The sequence below is a fragment of the Copadichromis virginalis genome, linkage group LG20, assembly GCF_057382275.1.
Source record: "Copadichromis virginalis isolate Kocher_CV1m ecotype Utaka linkage group LG20, C_Virginalis_male_GT1.1, whole genome shotgun sequence".
NCBI classification, from domain to species: domain Eukaryota; kingdom Metazoa; phylum Chordata; class Actinopteri; order Cichliformes; family Cichlidae; genus Copadichromis; species Copadichromis virginalis.
This window is the reverse complement of record NC_140637.1, coordinates 34,517,766-34,534,744: the sequence shown is the minus strand read 5'-3', so window position 1 is coordinate 34,534,744 and position 16,979 is coordinate 34,517,766. Positions and strand designations below refer to the sequence as shown.

At 48.9% G+C, this 16,979-nt stretch overlaps 1 protein-coding gene across 2 annotated transcripts; it reads left to right on the top strand.

Moving 5' to 3' along the window:
* The first annotated feature begins 11,199 nt into the window (after positions 1–11,199).
* On the top strand, positions 11,200–16,599 carry LOC146685291 (uncharacterized). 2 transcript variants are annotated; one of them, XM_085444281.1, is made up of 4 exons: positions 11,200–11,470; positions 11,548–11,891; positions 12,474–12,668; positions 16,432–16,599. In XM_085444281.1, the coding sequence occupies exons 2-4, from the start codon at positions 11,762–11,764 to the stop codon at positions 16,536–16,538; spliced, it is 432 nt and encodes a 143-aa protein (XP_085300407.1). In that variant the 5' UTR covers positions 11,200–11,470; positions 11,548–11,761; the 3' UTR covers positions 16,539–16,599. The 2 variants fall into 2 exon arrangements, with proteins under 2 accessions (XP_085300407.1, XP_085300406.1); XM_085444280.1 differs by having other exon boundaries at positions 11,200–11,891.
* Positions 16,600–16,979: the final 380 nt, after the last annotated feature.

Genomic DNA, 16,979 nt, shown 5'->3' with positions numbered 1-16,979 from the left:
TTAAGATGCTGTTTAAAAGAATAAATACAATCTAGGCAACGTAGAAATGGAGCGAGAGAATTCCAACACCGGGGGGCGCCGCTCTAACCGATCTATCACCTCTGGTTTCAAAATGTGTTGGGGGAACTACCAACAGCCTTTGATGAGATGATCTCAGGCTGCGAGAGGGAGCATGAGTTTCTAAGAGAAGAGATGAACTCACAGGGGTCTTTTTTGTCTGGTCCCTTACCCAGGACCAATTTGCCATGGGAGACCCCACCAGGGAGCAAAAGCCCCCAGACAAACGAGCCCCTGGGATCCCTGGGACACACAAACCCCTCCACCACAATAAGGTAGCGGGGTTTTACATATCCACCTTTTAACTTTTCTATATGTATGTAATTACATGTTGTGTGTGCGAGAGAGACATTTCATTTTTGTTTCTACATAAACAATTTCACTGAAACTGCGGCGGCTGAATCATTCGCTGTAAACGAGCTGAGACGGGTTGCACGGTTGCAGTAGATCTGATCTGCCTCCACTCACGATTTCAAAATCACTTTGGATCATAAGAAATGAGCCGCTTTCGTCAGCGCCTCATCACAATTCGCCGATGTCAGGATGTTATTGCGCCTGGAGCAGCACGCCAACTCGTTCAGCAGCTTGTAGTGTTAAATCACCTGAAACCAAATACAGAAGCTGCGGCTTCAAGCTGGTGTCAGATTGCACACGTGTGCTTTCATAACGTTATCTTTGTACTCAGCTACAAACCATTGTGCTCATTTAAGCTGTGAGCTGATAAACCACGGCATCAACACTGCACACGGTGCTTAAAACAAACACAACTGCTATGTGGTTTATATATGTTTATATACTGTATATAGAAAATAGCAGAACACAGAGCAGCCGATGAACAGATTGTGCACAGTGTGAAGGTCTGGGGTGACTTTTCGTTCCCTAAACTGAATCACTCCTGTAGGTGTATATTTATACATTCTTCTGCTTGTGTCGGTGATGGCCTGCAGTCAAAGATCCTGAGAAACAAACAGCCAACAACATTCGTGTTCCTATTGGAGTCATAAAGTCCTGTGGTTTACTTTCCAAGTGCGTGGGAGTGTTCGGAGGGATTCCCTGCCTGCACACAGGCCTCATATCTGGACAACAACACAGAACAGCGCTGTGGAATATGCTTTCCATGCTGCATGTGGGATCGCCTTTTGTCCGCTCTCCCATTGTCCAGCCCTCTCCTGCTTCCTCCATCCACCCACCTGTTTACCTTTCATTATGCAAATACGACATTCGAGGTCTTCCCCAGGATTCCCGAACACAGAGAGCAGCGCGACATTTGAGGAACAAAGGAAGGGAATACACAGAAAGATGTTTCCTTTATTTTATTCTTCCAACGAGGGGAATTATCAACATGTCGACATGTTCTTCAACACCTGAAGTGTTCAGAAAACACCAGCACTTAGAGCAAATTCAAATCCACAACATTCGTTTTATATGAGAAGCTGAAATTCAGTTTTTGTAGGTTCAACTTTACAGATTCTTTATGTTAAATAAAAGGTAGTTACCTGTGTATAAACAAATCTCTGCTTTCAAGATCAGGCTCAAACTTTCCTTTTTGCTAAAGCATATAGTTAGTGCTGGACCAGGTGACCCTGGATCCTCCCTTAGTTAAGCTGCAATAGGTGTAGGCTGCCGGGGATTCCCATGATGCACTGGGTGCTTCTTCTTCACTCACTATGTGTTAATAGACCTCTCTGCATTGAATCGTACCTGTTGTTGATCTCTGGCTCTCGTCTTTGAGCCTGGTTCTGTCGGCGGTTTCTTCCTCCCCATATGATTGTTGGGGTTTCTCTGTGTTATTGTAGGGTCTTTACAATATAGTGCAGCTTGAGGAAAATTATTCTGACTCCTGCAATAGATAATTACTTCAGTTTATGAGTTTGTGCAGGACAACTGAGCTGAAATGTCAGGGAGAGTTGCTGTTGGAGTAATTCCAGGTGTGCTGTGGGGAAACCCAAAGAAAGGACTGATGTACAAACAGAGGGACTAATTCAGCATCAGGAGAATCAATGAAGCTAAAAGAAGGGGCTGTGCTGTGAGGAGTGTGGCTGTTACTGTTGTTCAGATTTGGTAAGCATCTTGGCCGTCTTGTACAAACGTGTGTTTATCCGTCTCCATGTAAACTGGAACCATACAAGCTTTGATTTGGTCATTCGTTGTTTCCTTTGCCTGAGGAAATCATCCCTGGATCACTTCCAGATGGTCCAGGATGCTGCTGTGAGGCTGCAGAAGGCTTCGGCAGGTCCTCCTAAAGGTCCCACGTGACCCTGACTGTGTCCTCTTTACACCGGCTCCCCATAAAGTTCAGGGTTACTGTCAGATTTTGGCGATCACTGTTACAGATCTTGGGGAGTATTAATGAGGTCCTACATCCACTCCTGACTGCGAGGTCTCTGAGGTCTGCTCATCAGGACTTGCTCGGTCCAGGTGACTAAAGGAGACTGTGCTGCAGACCCAAAAGCACTTTGCCACTTTAGTTCTTGAATAAACTTTACTGACTTCCTACAGAAGCACAGGTCACACTGGCTGTTTGGAGGCTGTGTGCATGTTAGTCAAAGCACACTCACCTCCACTCGTCTGCACTGATGAAGCAATCGGTGACATTCAGGAGACACCCGAGCGATGAAATTCATCAATACTGTGCTTCATGCTAAGAAAGGTCACAGCTATGACATCTTACAATAAATATGTCCAAATATGAAACTATCGTGAAACCGCAATCACTCAGAGCTCACAGGAGGATGAGCACAAAGGTCTGATTACAAATACAAGTCGGATCATTGCAATTATTTTTATGACAATCCCAGTTATTCCACAACTTAGACATCCACATTACTCACACTCTCATAACACATACATATAGGGCCTTGAGGGCGGGCACGTTAACGGCGTCCAGAGGACGGTCTGTGTATTCAACCCCACCTCTGACGCCGGTGCCCACCTGTAGGCATTGAGGGTTCTCGGGAGGGGCCGTGCTAACACCTGCTGCTCTCTGGCAGCAGCACCATGCCCTCCCGTGTTTTAAATGCACTTTAGAACAACACGCAGCAACACTACACATGAGCGGGAGGAGGGAGGTATGGGGTCCTCACACACCCCCGTTCTCTGCTGGCCATCGGGGCGGGGGGGCTGGGAGGAGGTGTTGGCCGTCCGATTGGGATCTGGGATGCGGGGCCTCCCTGCTGCTGCAGAGCCTGGGGCGGTCTGCTTGCCTCCACCCGGGGGAAAGGGTAACATCTCCTGGGTCTAGGTGCCGAGGGTACCTGGACCCAGGGTATAGAGTTTGTTTGTTTGTTTGGGGAGTGTGATTGTGTGTACATGTCCATTTATGTCCATCCTTACGTTGGGTGAGTGCTGAGTGTTTGTATATGTGTGCATGAGGGTGGGAATGCATGTTTGTGTCTGTGTGTGCCTGTTTGTCTGTGTCTATATGTCAGGTCGGGTCTTAGACTCCACCTCTCTGGGAACTCCCAGGCCCTCCAACGGCCTGTCTCCCCTCACCACACTCCCTGCCGGACTGATGCCCTCAGGGGTCGGTGCGTTGGTGGTTCTTGGTGTCCGGGGCTGGGCGCTCAGGTATGTACCAGCTCACTCCCGGTGACTACTTGGCGGGGCCTGGTGCCTGTTGCTTGGTCAGGCCTCTTCCGGGGCGTGGGGGGCCCTCGGGCCTCTGGGCCTGCGGCTCGGTTCACTCTGGCACAGCTGGCTGCCGGCAGAGCCGATAGACGCACCAGTGCAGCCCCCTCTGGCTTCTGCTCCGTGGCTGCTGGGTGACCCCTCGTCTGGGGCTCTCCTCAGCTCTTCCCAGGAGGGGGGCACTGATGCCCCCCTGGTGGTCCTCCTTGTGTCCTCGTATTCTGGGGCCTCTGGATGTCTGGAGCCTGGACCGTGCCTGATTCATGCCCTGGGAGACGGGGCTATGGCTCTCTACATCCTCTTGCAGACCGTTACATGGGGAAACCTTTTGAATACAAGCGCGCTGATCCACACAGGTGTGCACACGGGTGTTCACTGTTCATAGACATAAACTACACAAGCACATTGTGCGCTGTCGGTCCTGCTTGCTACACAACAACATTCAGTATTTAGTATTTACTGCTGTTTACACTTAGCTAGATTAACGTGATGGTGTTGTGTTTAGTATGTTGCTCTGTTTTTCTTTTCCTTTATCTTTCTTTCTCCCTTTCCTGTCCCTCAGTCATGTCTGTCCCGTCTGTAACAACTGAAAATAAAATAAATAATAACAACAAAGGTCGATCAAATGGACCAATACGGCAAGGCCGTGATGGTCCACTTGGCAAAGTAAATCCATTGGGTCTCCTTGTTGGTCTTCAGACAACAATTCTGACGGTTAAAGAACCAAATGGCACAGGCAACAAAAAAAAGACAATCCCAGTTAATCTGGGGATTCAAGTTAATCTGCACTATAAGGTTCATTCACAGAAAACTGTTGCTCTCACTGTAAGGTGTGTGGGATAGTGATGAAACTCAGCGTGTGCAGCTTTGTTCATGAACACGCACATTTCCTGAATCCAAAGCTGCTTGGCTCCAAAGCCTGTATCTGCTTGCCCTCCAAGATTTCTATTTATAGCTTTGCCTGTTTGGAATTTCATTAGGTGAGCGCTTCAGGTGTTGTGAAAGTAGTGAGAGTAGGCAGCAGGCTTGTTCCTACTTGTTCCAACCCACACTTGCATCAGGACTTCTATCGGTGTGTGGGTGTCAGGCCGGGTCAAATTCCAGGGAAGCTGCGCTTTGGTGATGTAGCAGAAGACGAGGAAATCCCTGTCACGGTGTCCCGAGCCTGGGAATTTTGAACCTCGAGGGAAATGACTGGATGACGAGACATTTGAACACTGACGCTCAGTTTGGACATGAAACCAAACGCAGGTCGTATCAGTTGTAGCTGCATCAGGTCAAATGTCGTTTCCCTTAAGCCGTGATAAATGTCAGTATTTATTCTGACTGATCATCCCAAAGGCTGACTTGACAAAATAAGAGCCTGAAAACCAGAGAAGAAGTCTGAAAGTGCTCAATAATCCAGGATAACTTCAAACTGATCAGCAGGTCAGGAAGTCAAAAGCCAACTACAGGATATGATAACATATCTAAAAGAGCTCAATTACATGAAATAATTAAATGTGTGTTTAATTCTGTTACAGCCTTTTTACCTTTTGAAATATCATGTTATGTTTTCACCTTTGATTTTCTCTCTTTGCTTTGAAACTTGAAAGTTTCCCTCGGGAACAATGAAGCTTAAAGCTGACTGAAAGCCTGCAGGTTCAGACTAAATTTAGCCCCGACACAAAACAAACTTCAACCACGTACACACTCGCTGACTGATGTGTACGCGCGATGATGACATCCCGCTGACACGGCTCCGCCACCTCCCCCGCACAATGCAAATGAGCTTTCATCAGCGAGTGACAGGATAAAACAGGTGTGCTCAGACAGGGAGACACCAGCAGCTCTGTGCCAGCAGAGAGTTTACACAGGTGAACAGGAGGAGACGCATTCCAGCTCAGCAGCTTCAGCATGAACTCCAGCGCTATTCTGGTGAGTACGAGCCGTCACCTGGAGAACAGGTGTGCAGATGCTTTGTACGCTCTGGCTTCACCTCACAGTGACAGCCTGGAAACAGCTTTGGACTGCACAGCTCATTACTACACAAACCTGTGTGATGTGTGTGTACAGAGCAAAGCGTTTTCATCGAGCTTCTTTTGGAGGGACGTTGGAGACAGATCAGTCAAAGCCTCTGATCGGTGTCATTGTGTCAAAATGTGTGCTTGTCTTCCAGCTCTTCCTGGGACTGATGGGGACAGCGTTCAGCAGCCCGGTTTGTCCTCAAAACTGCAACCATGCTCAGCACTATCACAGGCAGTACTTCACTCATGTGTCCGACCTCCATAATTCTTCAGTCGCGCCCTGGAAACTACAGTGAGTTTACTTACTTAAAGCCAGGAAAGAACAAAAGTTTAGGCTTCATTGATCATACAAACACAGCTGTATATATACGACTGGTGCTTCAGGAGTGTAAGGATTAGGGCTGGGTATCGTCACTGATTTCTAGAATCGATTCAATTCCGATTCACAAGGCCCCGAATCGATTCGATCCACGATTCGATTTAATTCGATTCGATTTAAATCTGGGAAATTTTGACAGTCAGAAATATTATAATTCAGATCAGTACATTTACATATTTTTGTATCAATAAAAAGGAAGCTGACACTCGCAAGACTTTATCACAGGTGTGAGCATCACAGCAGAGGCCTTTGTGTCAAAGTAGCTGAAGATAAAACACAGAAAAACATGAAGGTGATTTTCCTGGCCTGGGATTTTATAAAAATATTCTGCAGTACATCAAAAATGAAAGAAAACCATTAATCAACATATGAACATCACCTCTGAAGTTACAGCGGTTTTATTACAGACACAGCGTTTTGCATTTTGAATAATTTTAAAAAGTTTAAATTTGTTCAGTATTGAACAGCAGAAATGAGGTTTTCTTTTCGGAAGAATGTAAAAGGGAAAAAACAGCGGCCGACAGCCTGTAAACAACAGTAGACTTGTGCGTAACAAGCAAGCGAATAATGAAGAAAGGGAAACTGTTCTTGAAGTACAGAGAGAGAGCTGTGCATCGCGGTGGAAGCAAAACAGTAAATGTCTGAGTGAATTCATGACGATGTTTATGTGAAGCGTTTGGATCTTCTTTTGCTGCTGGTTCGGTCAATATTGTTTGGAGAGAGATCAAACTAACAGCTTTAGAATCAGCGCATAAAGGGCGTGCACACAAAGCGCGGACCCGCCGACAGATCAGAGTCAGCGAGCTGTCGGCTTTCAGCCCCAACTGTGAGAAAAGCGACATCTAACTGATTCTGATCCGCGGGTCCCGCTGTGTGTTTAAGTCTTTGTGCAGAATCCGTGTTCCTGCTCTCATTTACTGTCTTAACTGTTTGGTGGTTCTTGAAATTTTGTAAGATTTCACCTGAGATTCTGGCATTTTGGGCAAAATAAATTTATATTAAAAAATCGATTCAGGATTTTAATGAATCGATTTTACGTTATCCAAGCCAGAATCGATTTTAATCGATGAATCGATTATAAGAACCCACCCCTAGTAAGGATGCACTTTCAGTGGGGGCCACTCTAAACTGCCCTCATGACTTCATGGTCTCAGTCGCTGGTTTCAGGTCTTACTGAATAAAACACAATGTTCATTTTGTAAATTATGATCTCATTACCGTCACAAATGAGCAGGAAGTCGTGGAGGATTACTGGGTAATGCCCTGTCAGTCCAATCTTGCTGCAGACTTTATGCCACCCAGCCATAAAAACTGGATTTCAACATTGATTTTAGCAGAGGAAAGGTTGGACACAGTGCTGGGACAAGCACATGTGTTAGAGCTAAAATTCACAGGCTTTTGAGTCCAGCGTGAGCAGATCTTAATGTCTGACACTGTCACACCTGAACACTTCCGTTTATCCGTGGACTTTGTTTTCCTGTGTTTCAGAAACAACTCTAAAGCAGGCCGAGAACCACAGACGATCAAGGAGGCCAAATGCATGCCTTGCAGTGTGGAGAACATGGTGGCCAGACCAATCTTCGTACAGATTCAGGTGTACGAGAGCATAGGCACGCATGGGTATTGCAGCTGTCCGTTCGATCTGGCGGTCGGATGCACCTGTGTCGCGAAGGAATGACGGCCGGACGCCAGGCTGTGCTGAATGTGCCGTAACAACCTGCTTTTAGTTGCTGGCTGTGCCTATATTGAATGTATTTATTTGTAACTAGGAAATACTGTTTATCAGGTTATATATGAGTGTGCATGTAAAATGCGACCAAGTCATCGTTTTTTAAACTTACCTATATGTCAATGACATGTTTGTTTACATGAGATAAAACTTCATGAATTTTGTGGCAGTGTTGCTCGTTTCAAAGCAACCTGAATCCTTTTTTCTAGAAAAATTCAGTGTACTGATCTGTTCAATGTGCATCTGAATATCACATTTTATTCTTTACATGCATCATGTAATATGCAGTAACTTGATAATATCATAGTCATTTCAGAATATTTCTGGTCAGTACCAATGTGAAAATGTTTGTTTTGTATTATCAAAATGCTGGATTTTTATGTACCTCACTGAGCTTCAGTAAAACTATTAAAGCCTCGTATTCATCAAAGGATTTGTAGTGCACTAAATGTGTTTTACTTGCTGATGCCTGGTTTTACATATAAGCACAGTGCTAATAGACAGATAAAGCAATGAAAGTGTATATATAGCGTTATATAATAATATTGCTTAGCAGAACCTAGTTAAATGTAAAAATAAATGTTGTTGTAGCACTGAACCCTGTGGAACTTGTAACAGTCACAATGGTGTGGTGTCTCTGTAATAATAACATAAGTCAAGGGGTTATGAGGTCATTAGTGTGCGCCACTGCCCTCTCTGTGATTTATGGGAGCGACGTGCTTGCACGCGAATACATGGAGAGAGACGGACTTATATGTTTCCCCCCCAGAAACCTTTTGGTTGTGCAATAGTTTTTTTAAAATCTTTTTTTGCTAGCTGGCAGCTGTCTGCTCCCACAGGCCAGGATCCATCCTTCAACCCCTCATCTTCCGGTTCCGGTACGATGGCGCCTGTAGCTGTGTCCAAATTCATGGGCTGCATCGGCCCTGTCACTACCTGATCCGTACCGGAAACCCGATCCGTACCCCGCATGCGCCAAAGGTGTCTACTTCCAGTCGAAGCGTTTTACGATAGTTACGGGTCAGAGTACCTGTTGAGATGTTAAGAATAATAAGTATCTCTTAAAATGTTTCCGATAATGAAACATTTAATATAATGTAGACAAAAACGAAAAATAAAAAGATAGTGACAGATCAGGACTCTCGATCCTTACTGCGCATGTGCAAAGTCTGACCGTACAAATCGGGTCTACCCGATCCGTACTGCGCATTCTTCTTCTTCTGTTCGTTTAATGGCAGTTTACTCCCAATGTACGAGGATACCGCCACCTGCTGACTGAGCGAATAAAGCCTATTATAAACTGAATTAGCGTCATTACAAACGTGTGTTAAATCTGATTTAGTGATAGTCGAGTGTGTTTATGCTTGTCTGTGAGGAGAGGATTGTTGGAATAGTGATGATGATGTGCGCTATCACTGTCAATTGTCAGTAAACACTTAATCTGGCTGATGAATCTACACGTGAGATATTACAAAATCTGTATTATTAACTCTGTAATTAGGCGCCATTCTTCTTATTTTACGGCGCTGTTGTTCAGTCGGGGGACGCTCTCTGTTGAGGAGAAAAGCATGAATTTGTTTGTATACGGCGGTGTCCATTGCTTAAATGTCCCGGTAGTCGAAAAGGAGGCAGCGCTGTTGAGAAATGCTAGGAGCTAACTGGGCGCTAACCGTGTCATTCAAATATATTGAATGTCGCAATGTTGGCAAAGAGAGGAAGTGACGTAAGATTTGCGCATGCGGGGTACGGATCGGGTTTCCGGTACGGATCGGGTAGCGACAGGCCCACACAGACCGCGTAAACTCTCGACCGTCTCACACGTCTGTTTAATCAGTTTTCTGTTTGACGTTTAGTCAGCTGTGTGAAAACCAAGGAGGAACCCACCCGATGGATTAATAAAGTTTTATTTTGTCTAATCTAATAACTTTAATCTCAGCCAAACCGATTTACTCACGAACAAACAAAACACTGAAAAAAGCCCAACAGTAACATTTTAGGTTGTCTAAGTGACTTATATATTACGTTTAACCCGAGTAGCGAAAGACCGCAGTGATCTGAAAATGATGTGCCGGAGTTGTGGCGTTCTCAGCGGCTCCAGTGACCCTCGAGCTCTCGGCTCGCTATTGAGCTGGTGGGTAACAGACGTCTCCAAAAACGTCGATATGGTGGATATGGCGGGCCACGAAGGACACACCCGACCCATCCTTCAAATTCGGGGAAAAGGAGGACGCGTTTGTCGGCTGCATTCAGAGGAGTCTTTGAATTTGGACAGCCTGCGTCACTGTGACGTAATCGGCCTACAAATGCGTCCTCAGGAGGTTGCAGCCCATGAATTTGGACAGCTTGTGTCTGGCTTTGCCGCTGCCGGCCGTAGTTTCTGTGCTGTTTTTCTCGGCCTTTCTTCTTTCGCTTTTTGTCACTAATGTGTTGGCTGCCCTTGTCTGTGATCGCCTGATGCTGTCATCCATCCGATCCTTTATGTTAAGTTGTTACGGTTCGGCGTTGGCAGTGTATTGTTTTAGGCGTTTTGTTTTGGCGTGACTGTTATGTGTTTCCTGTTTTACTTTGAAAGTCTGTGTTATCTTAGTGTTCAGTTTACGTTTCCTTGTCTCGTCAGGTCTAATTTGCCCCAGCTGTGTTTCCCTCCTGTGGTCCATTCCCTAATTGCTCCTTCTATGTATTTAAGCCCTGTGTTTCTGTATGTCATGGTCGCGATCTTCCCCCCCCCCGTTGTAAATAGTTTGGCGCCTTGTGTTGTGATGTAAATAAATATCATATTTTGCTTTAAAGAAAATAGTGGTTGATACTTTCGTTTTGGGATGTTTTTTGTGGAAGCCCGTATTAGTTTTTTTCTCGTGTGTTTTTGCCTTATTTTTATTTTCCTGCGTTGCACCCCGGTTGCCTAGGCCGGGGTGTAACATAAGTCAAGATGCCTCATCCTCCTGCGGTATTTTCCATCCTCCGCTGCCGACACCAGTGTCTGGATCTTCGTTAGGTGTCATCTGTGGAGCCTTTCTGGGTCCACGCAAATCACGGAGGAGGAGAGGAAGAGCAGGTGTCCAGGTAAAACTCAGACTGTTCTGGAAGCGGGGACTAGCTGTGCCTGGATCTATGAGGCGGCGCTACCTCAGGAGTGTTCATCCAGACTCTCCGGTTGTTTGGCCTTCCATCCCCGCGGTGAGTGGAATTTATGAGCGTCGCGGATCAAACTCTCTGTTTCTTCGTCCCCTAAATCGGGCCGCTTCTGTCAATGAGATGTCTTCTACTTCGCTGAGAGTGGCGCTTTTCAACGCTCGATCAATGACTAATAAAACGTTCCTGCTGAACGATTTTATTCTTTCCAAAAAAACTGGACTTCTTATTTCTAACTGAAACCTGGCAGCGCGATTGTCACGGTCGGACGGCCCTTTCCGGACGACCCTGCTTGTGTTTATGTTTTCTGTATGTGTGTTTGCTTCTCCCTCCCTGGCCCTCGGGGTTGTTTACGGAAGTGTGCGCCGTGGGAGAGGCGTGTCCTGGCGACTGTCGTCATTGGGAGTCCCTCTTCGCTGTTGCCGGCCCACCTGCAGCTGATTACCTGACCAGTGGTTGGTAATCATTCCTCCAGGCTAGAAAGGGGTATTTAACCTGGACTCGCGGCGACAGTCGACGTGGGATTATTACTCCGAACTGGTATAGTCTGTGCGAGCAGTGTGAGTGTGTTATTCGGCTAGCGTGTGGCTAACGCTGGATTTTCCTTCTTCCTCCAGGAGGGGCGAGCGGAGAAGCGAGTTGGGGAGCACACACACTAAGGGAGTTACTACACGAAACGCACTGGGAGCAAGGGACGAGCACGATTGGAAAATTGCACTTTTGAATGGATTGTTGGACTTGTCTGTTTCACTGTAAATAAACGCACTGTGTTTCTGTGAGCAAGAACCGCGCCTGGGTCCCTCTTTTCCGTGACAGAATAATCCCACCACCATGGACCCAGCGGATTCTGCTTCACGCCAGCTGTCTATCCAAGCGGAGGTTTTGGAGCGACACGAGGAAATGCTGAAGCACGTTTCAAAGGAACAAACCGCGCTTCTGCAAGCCATGACAGAGCTTAAAGGTATGTTGATTTCCTCACCTAATACGGCTCCAACGCAGCCCGCCCCTTCGCTGGAAGCCGCGGCAGCCTGTCCGCTTCCTCCTTCACCTCCACCGCGGCAGCGAGAGTACTCACTCCCCGCACCTGAAAAATTTGACGGCGAGTTGGGGAGGAGCCGGGGTTTTTTGACGCAATGCTCTCTTGTGTTTAGACAGCAACCTTGTGCCTTTGCCTCTGATTCTGCTAAAATCGCTTATTTGGTGCAACTTATGACTGGACGGGCGCTTCAATGGGCTCAGGCAGTTTTAAATACCCAGCCCTCTGTGTCATATGACGTCTTTCTCAGCAAGTTTCGCTGTGTGTTTGATAAAGGCGCTAGCTCGGATGCTGCAGGTCATCGCATGTTTTCTCTGAAGCAAGGTAGGAGGAGTGTTGCTGACTTTTCCGTGGAGTTCTGGATCCTGGCGGAGGAGTCGGGCTGGGAGGAGAAAGCACTGCGTGGAGCCTTCCTCAACAGCCTTAATGAGAATATTAAGCGTGAGTTAGCAACCAAGGAACTGCCTAAAGCTTTGTCTGCTCTAATCAATATGTGTATTGACTTAGACGACCACATGCGGGAGTTCGGCAGAAGAGCCGGGGATGGTCGGCGGCCTGCTGGGGGCACGGGTACATCTAGGGACCTTCCTACTCTGATGTGGAGAAGTGAGGAGGAGGAGCAACACGGGGATGAAGAGCAACCCATGCAGCTCGGCGGAGCCAAGCTTTCCTCCTCTAGACTGGGGCGCAAACAACGGACTGGTGAGTGCTTTCTTTGTGGAAAAAGAGGACATTTTGTTGACTCCTGCCCAGACCGAGTAAAAGAGTCGGCCCGTCAGTAATTGTGGGGATACTGGCGGGCGCCACAACAAAAGTGTTCCCTTACCTCAGCTGCCCTGCTAAATTAATGTCTCACTCCCTCACTCACTCCTGCTGCGCACTCATTGACTCTGGTTCTGAACAAAATTTCCTAGACGAAGAGTTAGCCAACATCTTAGGCCTGCCCCTACTTCCCCTTCCAGAGGTCCTGAAGGTCTCAGCCTTAAATGGCGGCCATCTAGCCTCCGTCACACATCGCACTCAGGAGGTTACACTCATTATTTCGGGAAATCACTCTGAGAAGATCAGTTTGTTGGTATTCAAAGCCCCCCACACCCCACTGGTACTGGGATTTCCTTGGCTCCAACATCACAACCCCCAAATCGACTGGGCCAAAGGGTGTGTAACTGGCTGGAGCACGCGGTGTCATGAACAATGTTTACTTGCCGCTGTCCCGGACAATCCTGGGACCGCCTCTGCGAAAAGCTCCTCACCCCCCGACCTTTCCTTGGTGCCCGCCGACTACCACGACCTCGGCCAGGTATTCAGCAAAAATAAGGCGTTGTCTTTGCCTCCACATCGGCCTTACGACTGTGGAATTGACCTACTCCCAGGCGCTCCCCTGCCAGCAAGTCGGCTCTACAGTCTGTCTAAACCGGAACGCGAGACCATGGAATGCTACATAACGGAGTCTCTGGTCACAGGTATTATTCGCCCATCTACTTCGCCTTTAGCAGCAGGATTCTTCTTTGTAAAGAAGAAAGATAAGAGCCTGCGTCCCTGCATTGACTTTCGAGGGCTGAACAAGATCACTGTTAGGAATAAATATCCACTCCCCCTGCTGGCCTCGGCATTCGAACTATTACAGGGGGCAGTCCTGTTCACCAAACTGGATCTTCGGAGTGCCTATCATCTGGTTCGCATCCGCAAGGGTGACGAGTGGAAGACGGCTTTCAACACCCACCTGGGGCACTTCGAATACTTAGTGATGCCCTTCGGTCTCACTAACGCCCCTGCGGTCTTCCAGGCCCTGATTAATGATGTGCTCAGGGACTTTATTAACCATTTTGTCTTCGTGTATCTGGATGACATTCTGATTTTTTCCAGGTCGCAGACTGAGCACATCAACCATGTACGTCTGGTCCTACGGCGCCTATTGGTGAACCGCCTTTTTGTGAAAGCGGAAAAATGTGAGTTCCATGTGGAAACTGTTTCTTTTCTGGGTTTCATTGTGGAACAGGGGCGTTTGCGAGCTGACCCAGCCAAAGTCAAAGCCGTAGTGGAATGGCCTATTCCCAAGACCCGCAAGGAGGTGCAGAGGTTCCTGGGCTTCGCCAATTTCTACCGCCGCTTTATCAGGGATTTCAGCAAGGTAGCCCTTCCTCTAACCAACCTAACTTCTCCTAAGTTGTCTTTCCAGTGGTCCTCCGCAGCCCAGCAAGCGTTTGATCGGCTCAAGCACCTGTTTTCCTCGGCTCCGGTCCTCGTCCAGGCGGACCTCGGCTGGCCTTTCGTCGTCGAGGTGGACGCGTCCGATTCGGGCGTGGGGGCGGTTCTCTCCCAACGGATCGACGGCAAGTTTAATCCCTGTGCGTTCTTCTCCCGCAGGTTGTCTCAGGCCGAGAGAAATTACGATGTGGGCGACCGGGAGTTGCTCGCCATCAAGTGGGCCCTCGAGGAATGGCGACATTGGCTGGAGGGCACTGAGCAGCCTTTCGTGGTGTGGACGGACCACAAAAATCTGGCGTATCTCCAGGCAGCCAAGCGCCTCAACGCCCGACAAGCCAGGTGGGCCTTATTTTTTACTCGTTTTCACTTCTCCATTACTTACAGGCCCGGTTCTAGGAACACTAAGCCAGACGCGTTGTCGCGCCAGTTCGCACCCGTGACCGATGAGGACGAGAAGGAAAAACCCATCCTGCCCCCCACCTGCATTGTGGGTGCACTAACATGGGAGATTGAAAAGGTGGTCAGGGACGCCCAGCGACAGGAGCCCGACCCTGGCACGGGTCCGAAAGGGACGCTTTATGTTCCGGCCACAGCGCGTAGTCAGGTCATTCACTGGGCACATACTGCCAAGTTTTCGTGCCACCCAGGTAAAAATCGCACTGTCTCCTTTCTACGACGTTTGTTTTGGTGGCCCTCTCTTGTTCTCGATGTCCAGAACTATGTTGCGGCATGCCCGGTGTGCGCACGGAACAAAACCTCCAACTCACCTGCTTCTGGCCTCCTGCGACCGTTACCCACTCCAAAACGCCCGTGGTCGCACATCGCCCTGGACTTCGTCACCGGCTTGCCTCCCTCTGCAGGTAACACCTCCATTCTAACCATTATTGACCGTTTTTCCAAGGCCGCCCACTTCATTGCTCTGCCCAAGCTCCCTTCTGCCTTGGAGACGGCCCAGTTACTGACGCAGCATGTGTTTCGGCTCCACGGCATACCCCAGGACATTGTTTCCGACCGTGGCCCTCAGTTCACCTCGCGGGTTTGGAAGGAGTTCTGTGCAGAATTGGGAGCTCAGGTCAGTTTGTCCTCCGGGTTCCACCCCCAAACTAATGGTCAGACCGAAAGGGCCAATCAAGAGCTGGAGGCCATGTTGCGTTGCGTCGCATCATCGAACCAAGCGACCTGGAGCGAGCAGTTGGCCTGGGTGGAGTATGCCCACAACGCAAGCACGTCATCAGCGACTGGACTCTCGCCCTTCGAGGCGTCGCTGGGGTATCAACCCCCTCTCCTCTCCATCTCTGAGGGAGAGCTGGCGGTTCCCTCGGTCCAGCACCACCTTAGGCGCTGTCGTCGGGACTGGCGGGCCAGGCGCGCAGCACTCCTGAGAACGGCCGAGCGGAACAAGGCATTGGCGGATCGCCGTCGCACTCCTGCTCCGGATTAACAGGTCGGCCAGCGGGTGTGGCTCTCCAGCAAGCACATCCCTCTTCGGACTGAGTCCAAGAAACTGGCCCCTCGGTCTCTTGGCCCCTTTGCCATCCAGGAGGTCCTGAACCCGGTGACGGTCCGGCTGGCCCTTCCGCCTGCTATGAAGGTACATAACGTCTTCCATGTTTCTCAGGTTAGGCCCGTCCGGACCAGCCCTTTGTGCCCGCCCCCTGGGCCCCCACCACCCGCCCAGATTATCGACCCGGCGTATTCCATTGCTCGCGTAATGGATGCCCGGCGCCGCGGTAGGGGCTTTCAGTTTTTGGTGGATTGGGAGGGGTACGGTCCGGAAGAACGTTCTTGGGTGCCGCGGTCTGCCATTCTCGATCATCGCATGGTGAGGGAATTCCGCCGCCGGCATCCGGACAAGTTTGCCAGGTCGCCCGGAGGCTCCCGTTAGAGGGGGGGTACTGTCACGGTCGGACGGCCCTTTCCGGACGACCCTGCTTGTGTTTATGTTTTCTGTATGTGTGTTTGCTTCTCCCTCCCTGGCCCTCGGGGTTGTTTACGGAAGTGCGCGCCGTGGGAGAGGCGTGTCCTGGCGACTGTCGTCATTGGGAGTCCCTCTTCGCTGTTGCCGGCCCACCTGCAGCTGATTACCTGACCAGTGGTTGGTAATCATTCCTCCAGGCTAGAAAGGGGTATTTAACCTGGACTCGCGGCGACAGTCGACGTGGGATTATTACTCCGAACTGGTATAGTCTGTGCGAGCAGTGTGAGTGTGTTATTCGGCTAGCGTGTGGCTAACGCTGGATTTTCCTTCTTCCTCCAGGAGGGGCGAGCGGAGAAGCGAGTTGGGGAGCACACACACTAAGGGAGTTACTACACGGAACGCACTGGGAGCAAGGGACGAGCACGATTGGAAAATTGCACTTTTGAATGGATTGTTGGACTTGTCTGTTTCACTGTAAATAAACGCACTGTGTTTCTGTGAGCAAGAACTGCGCCTGGGTCCCTCTTTTCCGTGACAGCGATGGTGACTATTCATCCTTCATCGAACTTTGCCCGAGTGGGTACTCCTTCATCAGCCGGCCTCGGACGTCGGGTCGAGGAGGTGGTGTCGCTGCGCTGTTTGGAAGCCGGTTTTACTGTCGCTCAGTAATGGTCGGATACGTTTCATAGTTTGAACTACAGCTGGTTAGAATTGGAAATAAAGATCCGTTTCACTGCGCTGTAATGTATCGTCCACCTGGCCTAAACAGCATGTTTTTAAAGGAGTTCAGTGACTTTTTATCCTCGACTTTGAAGCTGTCCAGACTGGTTATAGTCGGGGATTTTAATATACACGTTGATGATGACTCTGACCTCTTTGCCAGAGGT

Bases quoted from the DNA above. Each gene is read 5' to 3' on its own strand.
- LOC146685291 (XM_085444281.1), top strand. From the start codon at position 11,762: ATGGACCCAGCGGATTCTGCTTCACGCCAGCTGTCTATCCAAGCGGAG. The intron at 11,892-12,473 runs GTATGTTGATTT...GTATTGACTTAG, and splicing joins AGCCATGACAGAGCTTAAAG to ACGACCACATGCGGGAGTTC. The intron at 12,669-16,431 runs GTGAGTGCTTTC...TTCTTCCTCCAG, and splicing joins GGGGCGCAAACAACGGACTG to GAGGGGCGAGCGGAGAAGCG.